This window comes from Mixophyes fleayi, chromosome 1 (assembly GCF_038048845.1).
Source record: "Mixophyes fleayi isolate aMixFle1 chromosome 1, aMixFle1.hap1, whole genome shotgun sequence".
Classification (NCBI taxonomy): domain Eukaryota; kingdom Metazoa; phylum Chordata; class Amphibia; order Anura; family Limnodynastidae; genus Mixophyes; species Mixophyes fleayi.
The window spans coordinates 439851056-439875370 of NC_134402.1; the positions used below are offsets into that span (position 1 = coordinate 439851056).

The 24315-nt window shown below is 42.2% G+C and overlaps 1 protein-coding gene across 3 annotated transcripts in view; it reads right to left on the reverse strand.

Annotated features, from left to right (window-relative positions):
- Window positions 1–24315, reverse strand: part of WDR7 (WD repeat domain 7) — a 275561-nt gene that overhangs the window by 245501 nt on the left and 5745 nt on the right. For all 3 annotated transcript variants that reach the window (XM_075184972.1, XM_075184981.1, XM_075184988.1), the window contains exons 2-9: window positions 20784–20951; window positions 18433–18539; window positions 17192–17270; window positions 16783–16957; window positions 15493–15569; window positions 14176–14295; window positions 13369–13514; window positions 12344–12446 (exon numbers count right to left, since the gene is read on the reverse strand). In XM_075184972.1, coding sequence (XP_075041073.1) covers window positions 12344–12446; window positions 13369–13514; window positions 14176–14295; window positions 15493–15569; window positions 16783–16957; window positions 17192–17270; window positions 18433–18539; window positions 20784–20942 — 966 coding nt within the window. In that variant the 5' untranslated portion in view covers window positions 20943–20951. The remainder of the gene's footprint in view (window positions 1–12343; window positions 12447–13368; window positions 13515–14175; window positions 14296–15492; window positions 15570–16782; window positions 16958–17191; window positions 17271–18432; window positions 18540–20783; window positions 20952–24315) is intronic.

Genomic DNA, 24315 nt, shown 5'->3' on the forward strand with positions numbered 1-24315 from the left:
AAGGAAGGGTCCTTAACACCGCTCTGTCCTCGTGGAAAACCAAATAAGGTTCTTTACAGGACAAGGCTCCTAATTCAGAAACCCTATGAGCTGATGCAATAGCCAAGAGAAAGAGGACCTTCCAGGTCAACCATTTTAAATCTGTCACCCTCAAGGGCTCAAATGGAGGCCCCTTGAGCATATCCAGTACCATGTTGAGATCCCACGGAGCTGTAGGAGGTACATAAGGAGGCTGTATGTGCAAGACTCCTTGAAAAAAAGTTCTAATATCTGGCAAATCAGCTAATTTCATATGAAAAAATACTGAAAATGCCGATATCTGCACCTTTAGGGAACCTAATCTGAGACCTGCTTCCAGGCTCTTTTGAAGAAAAGCTAACAAGCGAGGAATATGAAAAGCGGACGAATTACATGTCCTGTCTTCGCACCACTTAATGTAGGCCTTCCAGATCCTGTGATATATGCGAGATGAAACAGGCTTCCTAGCTAACATCAAAGTGTTAACTACGCTGGATGAAAAACCTCTAGACCTCCAGAGGCTGGCTTCAACAGCCATGCCGTTAAACTGAGCTGAGGTAAACTCTGGTGCTGGAATGGACCTTGCAGAAGAAGGTCGTCTCGATGCGAAAGAAGGACCCCTGGACCTTCCGCCATAGACAAAATGTCTGCATACCACACTCGGCGCGGCCAAGAGGGAGCAACTAGGATTACTGGCAGACCGCCCTGCCTTACTCGTTTGAGGATGCGAGGAAGCATGGGAATTGGAGGAAACAAGTATCCCATTCTGAACTCCCATGGCATCGTCATGACATCCACTGCCGCCGCTAGAGGGTCTCTTGCCCTTGCGCAAAACCTTGGAACTTTCCTGTTGTGTCTGGAGGCCATGAGATCTATGTCCGGAAGACCCCACTTCCGAACCAGAGACTGGAAGACTTCCGGGTGGAGCGACCATTCTCCCGGCATCATCCGGTTTCGGCTTAGATAGTCCGCCTCCCAGTTTTCTATTCCTGGAATGAAAACTGCAGATATTGCCGGAACGTTTAACTCTGCCCAAACCAATATTTGAGCTGCAATCTCCATAGCAGCTGCACTCCTGGTTCCTCCCTGTCTGTTGACGTATGCCACAGCCGTGGCATTGTCGGACTGAACTCTGACCGGGTGACCCCGGAGAAAGGACTGGGCTCCCTTGAGGGCCAAGAGAATGGCCTTCAATTCTAATACATTTATGGATAGAGCAGATTCCTGAACCGACCAGCGTCCCTGAAGTCGGAGGTGCAAGATTACCGCCCCCCAACCTTTCAGGCTGGCGTCCGTCGTGGCAATGATCCACGACCATGGAGCGAAGGATCTGCCCACTTTCAGATGATCCTGAACCAGCCACCACTGAAGAGATTCTCTCGCCTTCGGGGATAGGGAGATTTTCTGAAGTTCCAGGTGAAGGTGAGATCCTGACCATTTCGACAGTAGATCCCACTGGAAACATCGAGAATGGGCCCGACCAAAGGGAATGGTCTCGAAGGAGGCCACCATCTTTCCGAGTAGCCTCATGCATAAATGCATGGATGGGCTTGGGGGAAGACAAAACTTGAGAAGTTACAGACTGAATAGAGCTCATCTTCTCTACTGGGAGAAACACTCTTTGTTTGCTGGTGTCCATGATGAGTCCCAGGAAAACCATGCGCTGACACGGAACCATCTGGGATTTCCTTAAATTTATCAGCCAACCGTGGCCCTCGAGAACCGCACGGGCGAGGGCTAAATGATGAAGTAGACACTTCTCTGAGGAAGCTTTGATAAGTAGGTCGTCCAAATAAGGACCGGCCTGAACTCCCTGCAGGTGAAGACATGCTGCCATTATAGACATAATTTTTGTGAAAACCCTTGGCGCAGTTGAGAGGCCGAAGGGGAGAGCCTGAAACTGGTAGTGGAGTGATCCCACCGAAAATCGGAGAAGAGACTGATGGTGGATCCAAATGGGAACATGGAGATATGCGTCCTTTATATCTATGGACGCCATATACTGGTCCTTTTCTAGGCCGTTTATTACTGACCTCAGAGACTCCATCCGAAATCTGTCCACTTTTAAGTGAACATTGAGGCTTTTTAAGTTTAGGATGGGACGAAAGGAGCCGTCCGGCTTGTTTACTAGGAACAGGTTGGAATAAAAACCCCGACCTTTCTGGCAATCTGGAACTTTGCAAATAACCTTCTGAAGCAGAAGAGAAGCGACACAAGCCTGTATAGCCTGTCTTCTTAATGGATCCCGGGGTAGCGGTGTCTGGAAGTAACGCTGCGGGGCGGACCCCAATAGGTCTATCCTGTACCCTTCTAAAATAATACCCCAGATCCAAGGGTCTTGGGAGGACACTGCCCACTGTTCCCAAAACAGAGACAGACGTCCCCCCACCGGTGCCCCCTGTGGTACAGGGTGGTCGCCAGGACGCAGGCTTCTCCTGAGTCTTGGAGGCCTGGCGCTTAGATGCAAACGAGGATCTCCCCCTGGTGGAGGAGCCACGAGAATTAGATTGTCTGCCTCTAAAAGACTGCCCCCTATGGGAGGAGGTCCCCCGAAAGGGCTGGCGAAAAGAGCTGCCCCGTGGGTTGCGACTCCTATACGAGTATACTGGCAAGAAAGTGCTTTTGCCCCCCGTTGCCTGAGAAATGAGGGTATCTAATTCCGGCCCAAACAATGCTGCTGCAGAAAACGGAATAGACTCAACGGACCTTTTTGATTCTGCCTCACCCTCTCAGGATTTCAGCCATAGTGTTCTTCTTGCAGAAATAGAGGCCGCCTAAATGGAAGAGGAAACCGCTGCTGAGTTCTGGGCTGCCTCGTATAGGTACCCGGAAGCCTCTTTTAAATGCAGGGCCAGGGGTAAAAGTTCTGAGTCCTGCAAGGCCTCCGCCAGCTGGTCCGCCCATGCTTCCATGGCTCTAGCCACCCAACCTGAGGCAAATGTAGGTCTGAAAGAAGAACCCGCAGCCGCAAAAATGGATTTTAACTGGGATTCAACTTTGCGGTCATTGGCGTCCGGTAGGGACGCTGAACCAGGAGCAGGGAGTAAGGTATGCTTTGCCAAGCGGGCAATAGGGATATCTACCTTGGGAATAGTCTCCCAGCGGGCTACCTCTTCCTCCTGTAAGGGATACAGGGAGGAGAATCTCCTAGGAATAGAAAACCTTCTCTCAGGCTGCTTCCATGCCCCTTCAGCAATAACCCTAAGCTCAGCAGAAGGGGGAAAATGACTGGCCTTTCTCTTATCCTTCTTAAAGAGGCTTCTGTCTCTGGGGGTAAGATCCTCCGCTTCTGGGAGGTCTAACGCCTGTCTCACCGCTAAAACCAAATCATTTACGAATTGGTTTTTGGGATGGTCTTCCTGTATTAATAGGTCAGAATCCGAAAAAATCTCCCCCTCTTCCTCAGAGCCTTCTTCAGAATCAGATAGGACCATAAGAGGGTTTACTGATCTAGGTCTCCTTCTCTTAGCAGGTGGGGTACTAGCGTTATCAAGCAACTGGTTCAGCTTGTTCAAGCCCTTCAAAAAAGCTGTAGACCATGCCGGGTCTGTAAAAACAGAAGCCGGGTCAGGCTGCAATGAGGAAGGTCCTGGCAGACCCGCTGCACTTGAACCTGAGGAAGCTGGGAGGTCTGACTGTGGGTTAGCATTATTAGCCACCGAAGTTGCTACAGTAGATAGCAACTGATTTGACTGAAAAACCATCTGAGCTAAAGAGGAAACCGACTGTGTCAGGGAGGCCACCCAGGCCGGCTCCTCTGCCGGTGGGGCTGGAACCTGCTGGGTATGCGTAGTGGGAGCCCCTGCTTCGCACGCAGAGCAGAGCGCCAAGGGGTCCCTCTGGCCACACGGTAATTTTACATGACACTTTGAGCATGTGAAGTATTTAGCCATGGGGCCCTTTCCCTTATCTGTCATTCTTATAAAGGAAGGCACACCAAACACACAGAGTAAAATATTACTGTTGAGTACAGAGGAGAAATGGAGAGAGAGATAGAGAGAGCAAGTATATATATATATATATATATATATATATATATATATATATATATATATATACACACATATACACACACACACACATATATATATATATATATATATATATATATATATATATATAATTGTCTATATAAATGTGGAGGAACAGGTATATAAAAACAAAACAAGTAATCAACAGATCTTTATAACCGTTGTACTTGTAAAAATAACACCACCAATAATATATAAACCAGTAGGAGACTTAATGTAAATCCTACTAGGACAGGTATTAACATTTGATAGTTCAAATAAAGGTGATACTTAGCCAAAAGGGCCACAGAAAGGGAGAAGTCCAACAGCAGTAGTCCTGTGCCTGCTCCCTCCGTACTGTTCCTCTTCCCGTGCTTCTCTTGGCGCCAGAAGGCTGGGAAAGACCATCTCTCTCTGGAAGGAGGGGGGAACTCTATGCTGTAGCTCCCCCCCCTTCAGTACTGCCGCTTTGCAGCTATATTATTTTCTTGCAAAAAATAAAATTGTAAAAAACGGAGCCTATAATAAAAGCTCCAAGCGTGGCAGAGTAGTGGAGACCTCCAGGACAGAGGTCTCCGCAGCGTTAGCTACCCGGCACCCCCCTCCTGTGTGAGGGGGGAAACGTGGTATGGCCCCCTCTCCTCCTTCTCCATTAGCGCTGGCCTCCGAATTAAAAATGGCCGCCGGCGTCTTCCGTTGCCGATAACCGGCACTCTCTGCCTGTAATGGCAGCGCCGGTTATCGGGGAGGCTGGAGGAGTGACAGCGGTCCGTGAGACCCGCCTGTCACTCTTCAATCAGGCACCTATAAAATGTTCAAATCAATGTCAGTGAGAACCGCTGGCGCTCATCTGGCAGGGGAATGCCTGCGCTGTCCTGCTGGGAGTGTGTTCTCTATAGTAGAACGCACTCCAGCGCTGCCACTGCTAGGGAAAAAAATATAAAAAAAACAATAAAATAAAGTAAAGATATTAAAATTACACTACGTACTAAAAACACTGCCCCAACTCCAGGGCACCTAAAAAAAACTGGACAGGAAGAGGCAGGGGGATTGTAGAGGGGAGGGGTCTGCCGGCAGTACTAAAGTTTAACTAGTTGGGTGCCAACTCCCTAGCTCCCCTCCACAACCCATGGTAAGCAGTGTCCCCCAGACCGGATGAAAGAGAAAAGCATGTTTACATCTAAAATGTAACAATCTACAAAAAGCGCTACACTACCACAAACAAATATATAAATGTCCTCCCGCTAACAAACACAATCAGATTTTTGAGCCCTGTGTATAAGCAGTGTGAACTAAAGAACAAAAGGATGTATGAACTATAGAGGTGCGCCTGACATCTCAATCCTACTGCGCCAATTTCACAGGACGATTACATATATACTCAGTGGTAGTAGCAGGGTCTCCCAACAGGACAACCTAACTCTCAGGCTGTGGCTTGTACCTCCATTCCCCTCCTCACATCATGTCACTGCCCCTGTCACATGCAGCCCTGTCCTAACACATCACTCATCTCCCGATATACTCGGTGCTGCTGGGAGACCCTGTTCCTTCCACTATATAACTCCCAGTCTGTGACTTCCTGCTGCCTCCATTCTGCCCCTCACATTAGATCACTGCCCGGTCACATGCAGCCCTGTCCTCACTAACAATCACTCGAGGATACGGGTCACTGCTTCCCACAGGATCAGTACACTCATCTACTGAAGTATACTGTGCCACTGTGACCATGCTTATCATTGGGTTGGCTATAGGTCGTTCTACTCCCAACCACTTAAAAACTGGGGACACATTGACAAGAAGGGAGGTAAAGGCTGATAATAGAGGGAAGATCTCACCCTCGTCAACCTCACCTTAAAAATAATTGCTCACTAACTTTGCATATATGTTAGGTTCAGGAAAGCTCCTTAATCATTTGCATTAATAGCAGCTGTTTCACATAACGAAAAAAATAAATGTTCTCGGCTTAGCTGTCCTTTAAATCAGCACTTAAATAATCATAAACCGTTCGTTTCCATGTTAAAATATCTGCACCAAACACAAGGCTTTAGAGATGAGCGACACTGCTGTGAAGTTTCGCACAAATTCAATTTTGCTATGGAACAGTCTATTCCTCAGAGGCGCGATGTCAGACGATACAAAGTCCTGCTGATGCGTCATTGTTCCATGGAACGCCGTTCCGCACAGCATTTGTAATTTATTTTTATATTTTATTTATAAAATCGCTGGCAAATGGGTACATTTCATTTAGCAATATTGGGGGCTAAGTGTATGTTAATATATTATCTTTTATTTATAAAGTCCCAACATATGACGCAGTGCAGTATATTGAGGAGGTCATGATACAAACAAACTACATACAATGGCATGAAACAGAAGGTAATAAGGCCTTGTCCAAATGAGCTTACAATCTAAGAGATATGGGGATCACTTACTACATGAGGCAGCGGCGTAACAATTGTAGCTGGTGATCTGGGAAGGTTGGGCGAGTATAATGCGGCAGGAACATTATCAGCTACCAATAATAAAGCAGCCATTGGTGACTGGCATTTCTGTGGCGTGGTACGGATGGAATGAGGAGATACAGTGCGAGGTGGAGATGTGAACCAGTTACTGTACAAGTCTTATCTTCCTCTTCTGGATCTAGAGAAGTTTGTCACTTTCGTGCTGCATGGGCACTCTTCTGGTTCATCTGCCAGCTTGGTGTAGCCCAGTGTTGTTCTTTAATCTTCATGTTTGGTGCTGGAAAAAAAAGTAGGACACTTGTCCCCCATGATCTGCGATAGCGATTGCCACTAGGCAGGTGGTGGAGGTCACCAATGGAAGAACAGAGATGTCGACAATAATTCTATTTGGACACCGTTCAATTCGCTATTATTGCCTCTCTCTTCTCCCGAGGAAACATCACTTTCGTTGTTTAGCTTTAGAACGCCAGCACCATGCGACAATCGCTCAGGTTATTTTATCTATTATACTTCCCAAACTATTATTTTGTTTATGAACAATAAGCTGATTGTACTTGAAAATTTGCAAGTGGTCCATTAAGTCATTATCTCAGGAGATAATGAAAAGCGGGAGGACATCCTGTGAAAACACTTAATCATCGGACACTTAAAAAAAACAATTCAAAAACAAAGAGCAGGCGGGATGCGGAGAAGGCAATTATGTTGTTTTACATGAAATCGGTGGCATTTATGATTATCTGCTGATTGCTGCAGATACCTGGTGGTGTAACGTAGATGTAAGTTGTCTGATCAATGGGGCATATTAGTCACCCAGCAACTAAACTGATAGAAGAGCAATCACAAAGACCTCCTACGTTACCATTATAGGAAGAGGTTCAGTCACTACCTCAAACAGACAGAAAGTGAGGGTTGCGCTGCTAGATGAGTACTAAAATAAAATTGGGACCAATGGAGATCTCTTGAAAAATCAGAACAGGCACTGAACAACAATCAAAACATTTATTGTAAATATAAATATGTCCAGTACAGAGTACTGGCAATAATCAAAGATATGCTGCACAATAAAACAATGTGAAATCACTCTGTCATATAGCTGTGACATAGAAACATAAAATCCAACTTAATTGCATATACACAGCCGCGGCTGGTGAACTAGATAAAAATCAGTGTAACATATGGTTGCGCAACCAAAGTGAGTATGACCAATAAAAAATTAATCAGTGAAAAAGCACCATCAAAATGAGACGGTGCAGCTTGTATGGACAATTCAGGAAGAATGCTACTAAGAGAACACAAACATATTCATTGCAGGTCAGACCAAAGCAAACCACTTTATACCTAATGTAGAAAATAAATGATCAGATGTAGATCTCCGAAACACAACGTCACTGCAACAAAGTAATTCCATCTCAGACCGTGATGTATACAGGTGCCATATTGTCCAATCTACAGTCCTTTTCCAAGACCAACACATTCACGCATGTTTCATTTTCTGGTTAAGAGAATACAAAGACAGGCAAGGGTGCCAAGGCCAGCGGAGGATCACTGCCCTCTGGCCGATAATGAGAAAAAAAAAATAATTGCAAGTCTGGGATTTTTACATTTAGTTTTTGGGGCAAAAAATAATTTACAACTTCTGCTATCACAGAAGAAAGTACAAAAAAAAAAAAAAAAATTAAAAAGAACAAATTAAGAAATAGAAAATGTTAATAATAAAACCAATACTACATTATTATTATCATTCAAACTAAATAAATATTAACGAGGGACAAGTGCAGAATTGTAACTGTGGGGGGCTCTCAAATTTTGCAATTTACCAAAAAAGAAAAAGAAACATGATACCCCAACTCAGCTTACTTATGTCTCTGTTGGCGAAAACAAAGTTGGTGGTCACTAAATAAAAAAAAAAACATTACCCAGTGTTCTCCCCGACACCTGTTTCCCAGGTGCTTCACCCGGCTGATTTTACTTGCCACCCGGCTCTTGGAGCCCAACCAAGTCCTATTATAATAATATAAACCATTGTTTCTCCTACTAAAACAGGCACTATGTGAGCACTACAGCCAGCAGTGTGTGTTAGACCTCTGACCACCAGTCTGACCAGTCCTGGCAGGTGTGGGCAATAACCTCCAACATTTTTCAATACTATTGCAAAGTATTATACTGCCCCCACCTGGTCAAACCCATATTAGTCTGTATGTAACCAAGGACAAGTCACTTTGTGGCCCCAATCCCCCAGGTCCGTCATGAGTCACATGACAGCAAAAAACAAGTTGCAAACTTGATTGTAAATTGGGCAAGGAACAATGACTGCAAAGGTCTCTGTACATGGATGCATAATATTGTATGTGCTGCATAAATAATAACGCTATATTACTTCTGAATCATACCGCTTATCGGTTTATCGCCTCAATCATTTAGACAAGTAATAAGACCAATGTATGGCTGCCAGGGACAGGAGACGCAAAGCTAGATTTAGGATTATGGAATCTACCATTAAGAGACTTACCCACACCTTTAATGGTAGCCTACACCCAGTGAGACGGTAGATAGATTTGAACATGCAACGTAAGAGAAGTTACAGAAGATCAGCGTGGAAAGGGGTGACTGCATGCAGACGTGGAAAGTCCTACATATTGCACTGTGCAGTTATAGTCACACCACATCACACAGGGGCTAGTCAGGTGTGTCACACAGGTAGACTCACTCTTACTATTGGCTCAGAGGGCTGGACGTGAAGTAATGTCCGTGGGGTGTACAATTCTAAGACTTTCGCTGGGTCCGAGAGGTGCTCACATTCTGGAATCTGGATAACAGCTTCCACATCAAACCTCTCCTGCGCCTGACACCACAAAAGCATCAAACAATGACATGGAACACGTAACAAAACAATGCCTGGCCAAACATTCCATAAGACAGAGGACCGTGAATAACTCAAATAAAAAATATATGGCTTCGTAATCATACATGAAAGAAAGAAATGACAGAAGAAAACAAAAAGAAAAACAAACGATTTGTATAATAAAAGTACAAAAGGGGAAGGAAAGAAATATGTTTGAACCATAAAAAAGAAAAAAAAAACATTACATAAAACATGTTTAAAGTGGACAAAAACAAGATTGGTCTAAAGTCTTTAATACGGCACTCCTGATAGGAGATGGTGGGCACAGCTTCACTCTCCCCTGTCACCGGCCACATCCATGCTCCAAAATATTACCCAATCGCTCAAATGGTCATCATAATACTAACTAATTGGGCCGCTTCCAAGCCAACTGGCCACAGACTGCAGCTTTTATGGATCTATTGATCCCTTTCAGCAAATTATCAGGATCTGTCAGATATCATCTGGGATAACACATCTGACTGTCTTCAGACGATCTGGCCATTCAGACTGACTGCCAAATGGCCAGATCCCACGAGTAGCCATGTCGGCCCCTGTATGGGCACCTGTTGGAACTAGAATTAAAGCTTCAGGTGTAATTTAAGGAATCACTATTTATTTGTCATACAGTATACATTGAGATTAACGGGAATGTGAACATTTAACAACCGATCGGATTATAACTACTTTTACTAGCAGGTTCAAAAGTTGATGCGAATATCCGATTACAGATAAATGCACATTTTTGGTTTATTTAACAATATTGTACAATGTGTTTGAAAACCACAATGCATTATCCTGTTAAATGTGTGCGTAAAATGGTAAAGAGCGTAATGCTATACTGACAGAAGCCATATTTAAATTGCTACACTCAAAGCTAAATGTGATGGAAGCCCCTGCGCACAGAACCAAATGCAGCCTCTATGTCCTTTTGGCACAAATCCCCTTTCTGTGCTCAGAGTACTGATACATGCAAGATTAAAAGGAACAAGATGGCGCTATTGGTACACTATAAAGCACAAGTCCATAAAGAGTCTCATATAAAAAAGTCAATGCTGATGAGGTTTTCCACGTTACTTCCAATTCACTTGTTTCTCATATCAGTCCATGGAATATAAAACGAAAAAAACATCCAGAAATGGGGTTTTAGAATAACTTTGAAAAAAGCTTTTAACAGTTGCACTCTTTATGGTTCCCCTAATCACCGGTGGAGTATACCATATAACATGCAACACCCCGTGTAGACAACTGGAAGTTGGAATAAATAAAATGTACACTTACACTCAAAACGGATAAACAAGTCCAGTTAGTGACTTATTTCTTAAAGTTGCAGTTTTAGTGTACACCGTACCAATATGGAAAAAAGAAGAAAATTCCCCATGTGTAAAAACGTAGATGCATTTATTTCACCCCAAGAAGAGACTCACACCTCTCAGCGGACACCCTGGAACAATCTTTATGAATGTGACTTCAGGGTGGACCTTGGCTAATTCAGTCATAACATCATTCATTTGGGAATACTGAGGAGCCCATGGTGCCCAAAAATGCACAACAAGCAGAGATTTTACGCTCTTCTGAAGCAGCTCCTCGAAGCTTTTTATATTTCATGGACTGATATGAGAAACAAGTGAATTGGAAGTAACGTGGAAAACCTCATCAGCATTGACTTTTTTATATGAGACTCTTTATGGACTTGTGCTTTATAGTGTACCAATAGCGCCATCTTGTTCCTTTAAATTGCTACACTGCCTAGTGGCTATGCCGCCTCATCTTCATTTGCATAAAATGTGACTGGCATAGGTGAATGGTCAATGAGAGCAGGACACAGAGAAGGGGGGTGGGGTGGTTCGGCTTGCCCTCTGTGGTCTCACTTTCGCAGCCATGATCACAGAGTCAGCAAATACACACAGAGCCCGATACCCTGCTAAACTAAAGGAATTGGCTTAGGGCTCCCTCTTTCTCTAAGCATTCCAGACCTATAAAGTTTATATATGTAATCATTTATCTTTATAGCCCCCATTTAACATTTAAAACACCAATATGTTTCCCTTTTCCACAATGAAGACAAGGATCAAGCCCCTAAAATTATATAAATATTGTTATTGTCCTTGTATTCACTTTACACATGTGAAGAGAGGCTATATAAGAACACTAGAATCTCAGTCATACCTAACGATGGTTTACAGGAATAGTATCAGCCCTTGTCCCAGAGTTTAGGTACTTCCTACACCAGTGTTGGCTAACCTATGACACTCCAGGTGTTGTGAAACTACAAGTCCCAGCATGATTTGCCAATATATAACAGCTTATTGCTGGAAGGGTATGCTGGGCCTTGTAGTTTCACAACACCTGGAGTGTCACAGGTTAGCCACCACTGTCCTACACAGTTCTATAAGCTGCGGTTGATATGAGTGCGAGAGGTGGACAGACAACTCTCTCAGTCCCTGTGCTCTGATTAGAAGCGGTCTGTATACTAGAGGATCGCAATACAGGCAACTAGGGTGTCATTAGTAGGAGGATACACCACTTGGGGACATGTGATCTTAATGTTTTAACATTTTATACTAAACGCTGAATATCATTAATCACAATACCTTTTCAGCTCTACTTTAATAAACTCCAGTCTAGTATAAAGATAGAGAAAATGAGAAAGATAGTGACAGCACCCAATCTAACGCGGGAGCAGGACACAGACCCAGAGCAGGACACAGACCCAGAGCAGGACACAGACCCAGAGCAGGACACAGACCCAGAGCAGGACACAGACCCAGAGCAGGACACAGACCCAGAGCAGGACACAGACCCAGAGCAGGACACAGACCCAGAGCAGGACACAGACCCAGAGCAGGACACAGACCCAGAGCAGGACACAGACCCAGAGCAGGACACAGACCCAGAGCAGGACACAGACCCAGAGCAGGACACAGACCCAGAGCAGGACACAGACAGAACAGTGTTCAGCAGGTACAGACCTTCTTGTCCTCTTCTGGCATCACGCTGTACAGCAGAGGGGGGATAGAATTCTCCAATGCTTTCCCCACATCAGTACGAAAGGAATCACTGGCTGGGATACAGCTGAAACATTGGGACGGAACATTAATAAACGCGAATTAAGAAGCAAATGTATAGTATAATATATTTTTTTAATTTATGGCTGTAGAGATAAGTAAAAGCTAAACCTGGGAACAATTATAAATATACAAAACAAAAATCCCAGGTAAAAACACAAACCACCACTTTGTAAAATAAAAGTATACCCAGAACAACCATAAAAAAAGAGCCACTACAGAGATCTATGTATAAAACTACAGATGTAGTTTTATACGTAAAGCGGATTCTCAGCCTGGTTTTCACTGTCCAATAATATACTCAATAGCTATGTTATGCTATTAGTGGAGAGTTACGAGTCAAGCTTAAAGACGAAAATACAATGTACATTTACCATCTTGTTTCTAGCATTCGCTGTAATTCATATGAAACAAAGTACTAGCACCTACACTTGCCCAACGCATTTAGTTATAAAGATGATGAAATATGTAATTATAATCATCAGCTATTTATATAGCACCACTTCGCACACAAACTAAGGTCAATTTGATAGCAACCAAGTAACCATTTGGAGGAATACGGAGCACCCAGAGGAAACCAATGCAGACATGGGGAGAACATACAAACTCCACACAGTTAAGGTCATGGTCAGGAATTGAACTCATGATCCCAGTGCTGTGAGGCAGAAATGCTAACTACTAAGCCACCATGCTGCCAAATTAATTAAGGGATAAAACTGCATTAAGACGTTATTGAAAAAATAAATGAAATTATCTCAGCCATAGGTAGAAGATTATGCTACATCAGTCATACATGGGCACCGCATACACATACAAACAGGTAAGAGATAAATGGAAATAACAACAGGGGGACTGTATGCAATTCCCATATAAATGAAGATTATAAGATGTATAATGCAGCTCTTGCTAAACAGAAAACAGAATCTCACTTGGCTGGAAGTTTGTAAATAAAACTTTGTCCATCTTCAGTCCAGATAATAACTTTATCTGCGGATATGAAGTCCCCTCCTGTCCACGTCTGACCATCTTCACTAGGGACGGAGCATAGCAGAGAATAATCTCCAGCATCAAACACCTAGGAAATAAACCAAACATTGCATTCTACCAGTGTTATTTGGCATATTGCTTTGTCTCTGTGTCCTGTGACAATTCTGTGTACAAAACCCAGCAACATACTCTGCTCAGGGGGGAGAAAGGGACTAAAGTTGTATATCACTTGGAGATATCTGGCTTGTGATGATCAGGAAGACATTTCAAAACACCAGCTGAGCCCTTAGCCAATGGACACTCAATAATACTTGTCCAATTATCTATTAAAATAATTTGGGATATAAATTGCACTGAGCATACAGTGTTCTAGTTATATATTTTAATATAATAAATAATATTTCTGCACGCTCATAAAATAAATAGCAAGAGGACATTCTCCACCTAGCAAGGGAGGGCCCAAGAATCATGTTAGGATATATTTTATTGCTTAAAGCAAATCACAGGAGATTCAGAAGGACAAACAACAATAAAAGGAGTGTATATTTGGGGTATAGTAAATTAAAATAAAAGATTGTAAGTAAAATTAACCAATTTCATTTGTTGTCAATAATCTATATGATTGTTTAAATACCTAGTTGCAAATATCTTAAAGCTATCTAATATATGCATATTATTGGATAAATAATCGATTACAGACTTTCAGATAATTAGACGGCCATTTCTTAAATAGAAAACATAGTCCTTACCCTCCAATATTTAGCACAAACGACCAAAAGAGACCTCTGTGTAAACGCACAGAAGGAGATACTTTGGCAGTTCTGGCAATAAATAGGTTTAGATTCCTCTTCAAATACCGGTTCTGTGTCCTACAAGAAACACGAAAGGAGACATATCGTGGTTATTACCCAATGCCGTGGCCAAACCACATACACTACAGCTGAAAACCACATCGCACTCGCTATGGTACTTCCAGCTGTCAAATTTCTCAAACTCAGTTGGAATAGTCTATGCAAATATCCTTAGTAAAGATAAGGGAATCAGATGGAAAATTAGTGCAAATCGAGTGTGAAAGCTGAAGCAGACGTTTGGCAGTGGTGTAATGTTAGAATACTACAGCCCACATCTCCATTCCGCACTTTATAAATCTGTATGTGGCAGCTCTGTTCGCTCTGCCGCAAGGACGGTCACTTTGTTCCGCGGGGTGGTACAGACAGAGCAGAACTTGGGACACTTGAGGGCAAATTGCACTGGAGACTTGTACAATTTCATGGCAAAACCTAAAACGAAGCGTATATTTCTGGCATAGTAATATAATCCCTTATAAATTATTAATAGACCTAAACAGCACAATAGTTCATACACTATAATTACACCGACCTTACGGCCATCAAGAGATTATTTATGATCAACAGGAACATGGTTACATTTTTAATAAAAAAAAGGAAGACAATAAAGTATGTAAAAAACTAAACAAAAACAAAGCTGGTACAATATAAATATTATAATTTATACATTAACGACACCAATCCAGCCCAAGACATAGGTAGATCTAAGGACTTCTTTAACCAACTGATTTAATTGGTGCGCTGACATAATTTCCATTATTCCTATTACTGCCAGTTCTCTAATATCAGAATGTAAACTGCCCAACAGCCTCCTTGCACGCCTCTGTATACCTGCCACACATCTGCAAATTGTATTGTGTAAGCAATATATACTATCATCCACAGCAGCTTCTGGACATAGGATCATGTCCTCTTTCCATCAGGACAAAACACTGAATACGGACAAAATGATTTATATTGAATGAGGAGACTTCGGAAATGTCAGTTTCCCCCGCTAGCTCTGGTCTGTGATGGTGAACAATGAGCACACACTTCATTTGTATCATTATTTAAATGCATATACTTGGTAATAATGCCATCTGGCGGAGCATGCTGGGAATCTGAGTTCCTGAATATCTGGAAAGCCGTAGGTTACCCAAGCATGGCCTAAACTGTGGTAGACAAATACTAACTAGCACAGACTAGGGTTATTGTAGCACCGGCCTGCTCAGCCGTTACCTGCATGCGGTGAACCTCAGCGGTAATGATCCAGACCTTGAGGATTCCGGTGACCGAAACCGCAACAACTGTATCTTCTGCGAGACAAGAAAACAGGTTACACTGATCAGACTTTGTGTCATTTTATCCCATTATAGTTCATATGGAGGATTTCTGTAAATTACCATAGTTATCCTTCCAATATTGCCAAGAAACGGGGATAAGACAACTTGCCCTATTTTGCAATGTGTGTGGCCCCAAAATAAGAGCGCAATAGACCCTCACAGCTTATTCCAATTGCTCACCAGAGTGAGAGACGGCCGAATATTGTCCATCTGCGCATCTGGCCCATCAACAAAGCTGCACCAACATACATCTCCTCTCTTGTCTCAAAATATCTCCCACTCGGCAACTCCATCCTGCACATGATCTGCGTCTCTCATCCATCCTCATTACATCCTCCCATTCCCGATTACAGGACTTTTTTCGGGCTGCACCCACTCTATGGAATTCTCTCCCTCGCACAATAAGACTCTCCTCTGGTCTACAAACTTTCAAGCGTTCTCTGAAAACCCACCTCTTCAGACAAGCTTATAATATTCCTCAACCACCCTCTTAACCTCACATTAGCATTACCACCCGTTACACAATTTCACACAAGACAACTACCCCTTGACCAACATTGTTGTGTGACAGGATCATTTAGCTTATGAGTCACTTTTACCTTTGCAGTCTGGCTGGGCCGAAATGCAAAATGTGGAATTAACCTCATGTGTCAAACTCCCATTGTCCCATAGATTGTAAGCTTGCGAGCAGGGCCTTCTCACCTCTTTGTCCGTTTTACCCAGTTTGTTTGTTAGTTTACTGTGTTTGTTCCCAATTGTAAAGCACTACTGAATATGTTGGCGCTATATAAATAAATGATGATGGTGATGATGATTGGTGTCATTAGTCTATGGGCAATATACTTGGCGGCTCTCTCTGATAAGCCAGTTATCCTGCAGATGAATGGAGATAGACCCCAATTGTGCAAGACAGCAAAACCACATGGGATGAGGAAACGACAACATCATCCACAGATACGCCACAGATAATATTGGTCAGAAATTGTATCAGTTAAGCATATAGCTTGCTTTGAATACAATGAACACTAAGTCCAGTTAACTGTAATTTTCCCTCACCTACCCCTTAATAATAGTCCTTTACATTTGGTATTTGTATTTGATGGAGATATATAGAGGGCTAGAGGTGTGTTATAGTAACCTCTCCGTCCTGGACAGAAAGCATCTGAAGTGAGGTCCCTTAAATTACCCTGTGTTCTGTGGGAGCGGATGATGCTCATCGAGCTGATCCAGTCTGGAGAGATCTTTGAAACAAGTGTGTAGAGGACGTCAAGGCTGCTGGCGTCCACAACAAGGACTTCTGGGTAATGGCCGTGACATAGTAACCGACCCTCCCGCTGCGTTCCAACGGAGAACTGGTAGAACTGACAAAACAGATAAACTTTAAACCGGATCAAAGCACAAACTTGATATAGACAAAGATACCAGATATTAGCTTGGACGGCCCCGTTCTCAGAGCAGAGGCTCATTTTACAATGGTTGCTTCATATTACAACAAAGTTGATGCAAACGGCACAAACTGTATACCAAAATTATATACACAGAAGATGTTGTTTAACATTCCAAACCAGCGACACTTGTAACAGTCTTAAACCAACCTGTATACCGGTGTGGGTACAAGCTAATTTGGTAAACTCTACGCATCTTCCATCATTCACATCCCAAAGACACATCTCACTAGAAGGAGAAAACAACAAGTCAACGAACACTCAGTGAGTGGATAGGTAAAAATGCTGAACTTAACGATAAATAGAAGAATGTATAAAAATATTCATGTTGCAAAACTTTATCGAACTTGTACAAAGTTCTCGCCAAGTCTGCTGGTAGAAATGACCTTTCACTACTGTGGCATGGTTTTTCTGTCCCATAACCCTATTACTTCCTCATACAGCCCTTACAATTTATAAAAACTGTTGCATCAATATACCATGTAAACACAGATCAGCAAAACATTATTGGTTAATAATGACCAACATTTATAAACCACACTGAGTTTTTATAAGTATTCCCTCAATAACACAATGTGCTTGTCCTATAACCAGATTGACCCAGAGTAAAGCAAGTGCTTTATTTTTAGCTGATCAAAATGCTACTTACCTTTCAGAACAGTGGCACCACTAGTCCTGCCAATAAGCCCTGAACCGTAACAGTTTCATAGGGATAGTGCTCTACTAGACCCCATTATTGCACACGATTTATGCTGTGAGGCACTTTGATAAAAGCCCCTGTCTAATATAAGCTTTACCCCACACTGGCCACAATTAATCAAAAGATTATTCAGACATCTGCCTTTATACAATGAAAAGCATAATAGTCATATTGGAATAATTGGGGAAATCAGAAGCATGGCACTTTATACCTGGTGAAAATGGGTTAATAAGTTAATGTAATCATCGCACAGCGTTACTAAATATTATATTAAGTCAAAATAGTTTATTAATAAAACACTGGTTAAAACGTACCCACAATAATTGGTGAAAATAGATCATTCACTTATTGAATGTAAAGCCGCAAGTCTAACCAGAGAATAAATAAAAGAAACAGCGCCACCTGCAGGTTATTATAACTTTTCCCCCTTATATTATACAGAACAATCTATACATAATATATGTATAAAAGGATGAATTTTTCATTACAAATAATGCTACTTTAAGGAATAACACCCCCCAGCTGTAAGGTAATACGGATAGTAGAAGTCACCTCGGACATCCTTTATCTATATGAAAAGCCTGCAGCCTTGTGCCATCGGGTGATGAAGACCTCTGAGACTTATTATACCTTGATAATTTACCATAGGGGGCACGTTATCCCTTTATAAAGCACAGAGGTGAACACTCACCCACTTTCTGATGCGCTTACAATATACTGCCGGTCACTGGATGCGCAGGCTTTAGACAGACAGGTGATGGAAGCGGTGTGACCAAACAGCAAGGCCCGGGGATTGATCTACAAGACAGACAGAAAAACAAACTTAAATCCAAGCAATCGCAAGCTATGCTCAGCCCTATAGAAGGATCTATCACAATGAATCACGGACGGTGTGTAAATATATGGAATAATACACAGATATTCTATATGTTGTCAGTGGTACAGAGACAACACACAGTAGAGGCAGACATGAGGCCTGAATGCAGCCTATTAATGCACCAGGAAGCAGTGATGTCACTGGTTATGAGCGGATGGACAGGCTGCATTCACAAGAAACATAAGTTCCCATAGAACAAATAGTCTGTATTCTAATGAATGTTTGCTTGGTCTATAACAGTGTTTGACTCCACTGTGTGCAGACACTCTAATTGACAAATATGTGAAAAGTGGATTTAAAGACATGAAGGTGATGAGTTCAATTCCCGACCATGTGAGGAGTTTGTATGTTCTCCCCGTGTTTGCGTGGGTTTCCTCCAGGTGCTCTGGTTTCCTCCCACACTTCAAAAACATACTGGTAGGTTAATTGGCAGCTAACAAATTGACCCTAGTCTGTGTCTGTCTGTATCTGTGTATGTTAGGGAATTTAGACTGTAAGCTCCAATGGGGCAGGGACTGATGTGGATGAGTTCTCTGTACAGCGCTGCGGAATCAGTGGCGCTATATAAATAAATGATGATGATTAAACATATCATGGCTATTGACGCTGTGACATTATGTACATTAAATATAGGTATATATTTTACTGTACAAGTAATACTGCACTATCATCTAGGAAATGATTTTACCAATGTGCCCCCCTCAGTAAGTGCTCCGCACATTCAGTCTTCCTGGGACTCCCTTTTTGACTTGGAGCCCCTCCTGGCCTCCATTTAAAAGGTGGAGATCTTTATTACTATGACTGCCTGTAGCAGCCCCCCCCTCCCCCCCCCCCCCGAGTGCTGAGTACAGGGAGGGGGCACATTAGCACAAATATTTTCCTACATGTTAGGGGGGCTTTAAAAAAATAACATTGAGCATACTGCTTATAAATAGGTTGGACCACTCATTAATGGTATGTATTTACAAGCAGTCATAGAGCCGGTCACTGTGCAGAGTTTACCAGTGAACAGACTTAATAATAATAAAAATAATAATCAGATCACTATCAGTACTGGACAATCAGAGTTAAAGATACTGAAGTCAGATGCCAAAGAGACCAGAAAAAAGCCCCAATTTGTGACCAGGGATGTATACACATCAAGTCAGTACAGCAACTACTGAACGACTGGTCTCGATGCCTAATAATCACTATTCTGATGTCTGCTCCTCTTGTGTTCACCTTCTAGTGAATCCTGTGCAGGGAATGACACCAAGCGGTTGTGTATCCACCCAACAGTAAGTAACCTTACATACAACAAGCCCATGTAAAAAGCAAAAGAAAAGAACATTTAAAATGTCCATGCTATTATTGTTAGAACACCTAAAAATACACACAGTGGCAAATGCTGTTCTTGAAAAACAAAGTGAAAATACATAATAGGGAATTCAGATCTCTCTCTAGATCCCTGGGTCGTTGTTTTCTGAACAGTGATTCATCTTTGAAAAGTGGACATTGGAAACCACAGCAGCCGGCACACTTGTAGGACAGTAATGCTTCCAAAGACAAGACAGACCATTGCTTTATTGTTCGGTTTTATAATAAATGTGGATTATGAAAACATGATGCTTGCATTGATATGGGGTTTTTTTTCTCTTCCATTACAACTACAGTAGGGCAGAACATAGACCTAATGCAGCCTTCAACAGATCATCCATTACTTGTCTGATATTACCAGGCCATGAGCATCTATCTATATGCAACATGGACGTAGCACTCAGGAGACGAGCGGAGAACAACAGACCAGGGGGTAAATGTATCAAGCTGAGAGTTTTCCGGTGGGTTTGAAAAGTGAAGATGTTGCCTATAGCAACCAATCAGATTCTAGATTTCATTTTGTAGAATGTACTAAATAAATGATAGCTAGAATCTGATTGGTTTTTCAAACCCGCCGAAAAACTCTCGGCTTATTACATTTACCCCCAGATACGTTTTTATTGACCAATACTACAGACTCTGGAAATATCACAGATGTAACTGCAGCAGCAAGTGGAGAGAGGAGGGATCTGAATTACCACCTAGCACCCTATCAGGATGTAATGGGCAGGTGCCGGGAGCACTAAATCCAATCTGCAGGATGGACAATAACAGCAGGTATTCCACAGACCATACAGAGTTCTACTCACTTCCAGATCCGGGGAAAGATCCCACAGGCAGATCTGTCCATCGTGGCATCCTGTGATAACTGTCGCCAGATCATCCATTACCAGCACTGTGGATATACAGTGTGTGGGAGCCTTCTGTCCCCATAGCACAATGGGAAGTACAAGACTGTTCCCAGTCATTTTCTATACCTAGCGGAGAGAAAATCAGAGGAAACTAACACATCGACAACAATTGTATTAAAGACCCAGTAAACCAAAAAGTTAGAGAAAGAAACATACAATAGAAAGAAAAAGTTAAGACTAACATTTACAAATATGGGCGGAATATTAATTACTATGCACACCACACTTCCTGTCTATAGTCGCATATAGCAGAAAGCCTCTCAGGGCAATTAAATTGTAATTACAGAGACAAATGGTTTGTACTATATGCAATATAACAATGGCAAATATAATTTTAAACATCTTCCAGAAGTCCATCCTAGTAAAGCCTTAACAGTAAATCCCCCTCCTCTAACTAAAATAACGGGAGGGGTCCGATGTCCAGCAGACCTACCGCTCTGTCTCAGGACATTGATGTGATTGGACAAGCAGCGGCAACCATCCAATCAAATCCATTATCAACAAATTCATTGCCCTAAGTTTACTTTCAAACGTCTCCCAGCTGACAACCTTTGGAAGGGTCCATTAAATCAACAGCTGGTCCTTCTATGTGGGGGCAACTGTTACATTTAGTTTGCAATTCCCCTGTAAAATATTCCATTTCTGATTTTACAATATGCTGCATAGGAAGAATTTGTCCCATGTTTAGCCATTAGCTGTTGAAAAGCACCTTAAAAGCAACTAATCAACATTATTTCCTTGTTCAGTGGCTGTTAGCGATCAACCATTTGCAGATCATACACAATATGACACTTATGCAACAAGAATTAAATGAAGTACTTCAGATAAAAGTTAAAAATACTGATCATAGCGTATAGATCAACAGTGTAGAGCTCATGCAGTCATGTTGCCTCCGTGTTTGGGCATGAAACGTGACCTTGTTGGGTCTCTCATGTGACTGTCTCACTGTACTTCTCCTTATTATAACCCAAACACACAGCAGAGCAGAGCGAATTCAGAGACAGTCGTCATCCCAACTCAGAGCATAGTAACCCTACTGAGCAAAAGGCTATTGAAGTAAACCGCTAACAGCCCCCTAGTTACTTACAGCTGACCGTGTAAGTGGGGGGTTCAGCGGGGAGAGGTCTGCACGGAACACTGGAAACATTTCTGTTTAAACAACTTGTATTTAATGCTCAGTGGTTGTTTAGTTTACTTTAAATGTACAGTAACCATATTGTGATTAGCTTGACGTACTTGGTAGCACTGCCAAGTCTGCAACGGCCAGGCAGACAGAATATATATATATATATATATATATATATATATATATATATATATATATATATATATATATATATATATATAAATAAAACACATACCAGGAAAGGCACTCACGTTTGTAGATATTTCTCCAGCCTGGGTGCAGGAACTCCAATAAAATGAATGTAAAAAATAGCATAATTAGGAGGCACTCACAGGACTTTTCCAGAATATTAAAGTATTTATTCCATTAAAAATTGGTCAACCTTTCGGGCTCCACACAGCCCTTTATCAAGACTCACACATGTACCCTGCTGCTGAGGGTCACATGTCATCACGTAGATAATTTCCTTCTCTCCTTATACAGCCTATTTATCTTCCTGAACTAGACACAATTAAACAGAGAAAACATGAAGTCAGTGTGCTTTGTGCTTTTAAAGGGGTTTAATAAAAAATAAAATATCTGTTCCACTAGAACCCCATGGTACCCCCCCCCCCTACTCTGTCTATTCTCCAAGCCTCCGAGTACAGGGCAAAGTGGTTCTATTTCTGGGGGAAGAAACGTTTTATGTACTGCACATCTTTGTCCACAAGGTGTTTCAACTACTGAATGCAAACTGTATTGAAAGCGATAGACATTTTCCAAATATTTGTATCACATAAAGCTCAGCCACAGGAGTTAATGACTCCTGCCAACAAAATTGTATTTTACTAAATGAGCACAATGCCCAAAAATATCCTACTGAAATGAATCCAATCATGATCAGGCACAATGTTGTCTGATGCGGTCATAAGTTATCTATTGTCTGTGTATGCAACCGTCTTCCACCTCTACCGAGAGGCCCCAATGTGGTCAGAAAAGGGACCACCGGCTTAGCCCCAGGCTCGGAAGTAATCTGAACACCTACATGGCTGGTCAGAGGGGAAGGTTCATGCTTGGATGGGTCAACGTGTGACCAGCATTAACACCACCTACTAGTCTGTAGGAGACCCGTGTGTGCCAAGAGAGACTAAGGGCAATTTGATAGCAGCCAATTAACCTACCAGTATGTTTTTGGAGTGTGGGAGGAAACCGGATCACCTGGAGGAAACCCACGCAAACACGGGGAGAATTAAACTCATGACCCAGTGCTGTAAGGCAGAAGTGCTAACTACTTAGCCCCGTGATGCCAGCATACTCTCCTTGTTACATACTGCTTTTTCCCAAACACATAGCATATTGTCCATCAAAACCCCGTTACCGCCAGGAGAAAGGACAGTCTCCCTTTACAGCGGCAGGTGTCAGGGGACCCTCGGGATCAGATGAATCGCTGTAGAACAGGTAAATAACATACTGCAAGTTTAATTTACTTGATTCCATGGCGCTATCCTTTAAAACCTAATCAGACTTATCCTTTTTTCCGGTTAGAATTTTCTGCTTGTGACTAATTCTGGGTGCCATAAAAGCAAATAATTTTCCTTCGTTCCCTAAATTTTGATTGATCACAATCTTTCATCTTCAAAACACGTGTTTCTGGTAAGTAATGTACTACCCAGAGTCCACTTCTGTTTATCTGAGCTGGAAGTCTTCCACTTACTATGGAGCAGAATGTAAGCAAACACAACAGGGAGGGCTGGAGAGCTCTGTGCTTATCTCAAACCAAAACACTAAAACTAAACTGCACTCAATATTTTAGTAAAAACACAGCATGATAAATAGCAAACTGCTGTACTCAAGAGACAGGTCGTAGAAATTCTTCTGTAGCAGAGAGAATGGATGAATTCCAGAGCATTAAAGACAAAACAGTCGGACGTATATCAGTTTGCTCCAAAAAATAAGTATACATCGCACCGGGAAAACCTTATATCCCTTTGAGTCTAAATACTAGACAGTTTGTAAATTTTACAATTATATGCTACAAGTACTCCATAGACTCTCCGGGGAGGTGCACCCTCACATAACAATCATACAATAATCTTGAAGAGGTAAGAAAGAAAGAAAATGTGACTGGTAAGGCACTCAAAGGTTCTTATTTATGATAAAACATTCTAATAAGCTTTATTGATATACATTCAGATAATACTCAGATTATTATTATTATTATCATCGTTTATTTGTAGGGCGCCACGAGGTTTCCGCAGCGCCGTAAATGGTACAAACAGTAGACTATACAGGGTAAAACAATACAGAACAATAAACACAAAGTAC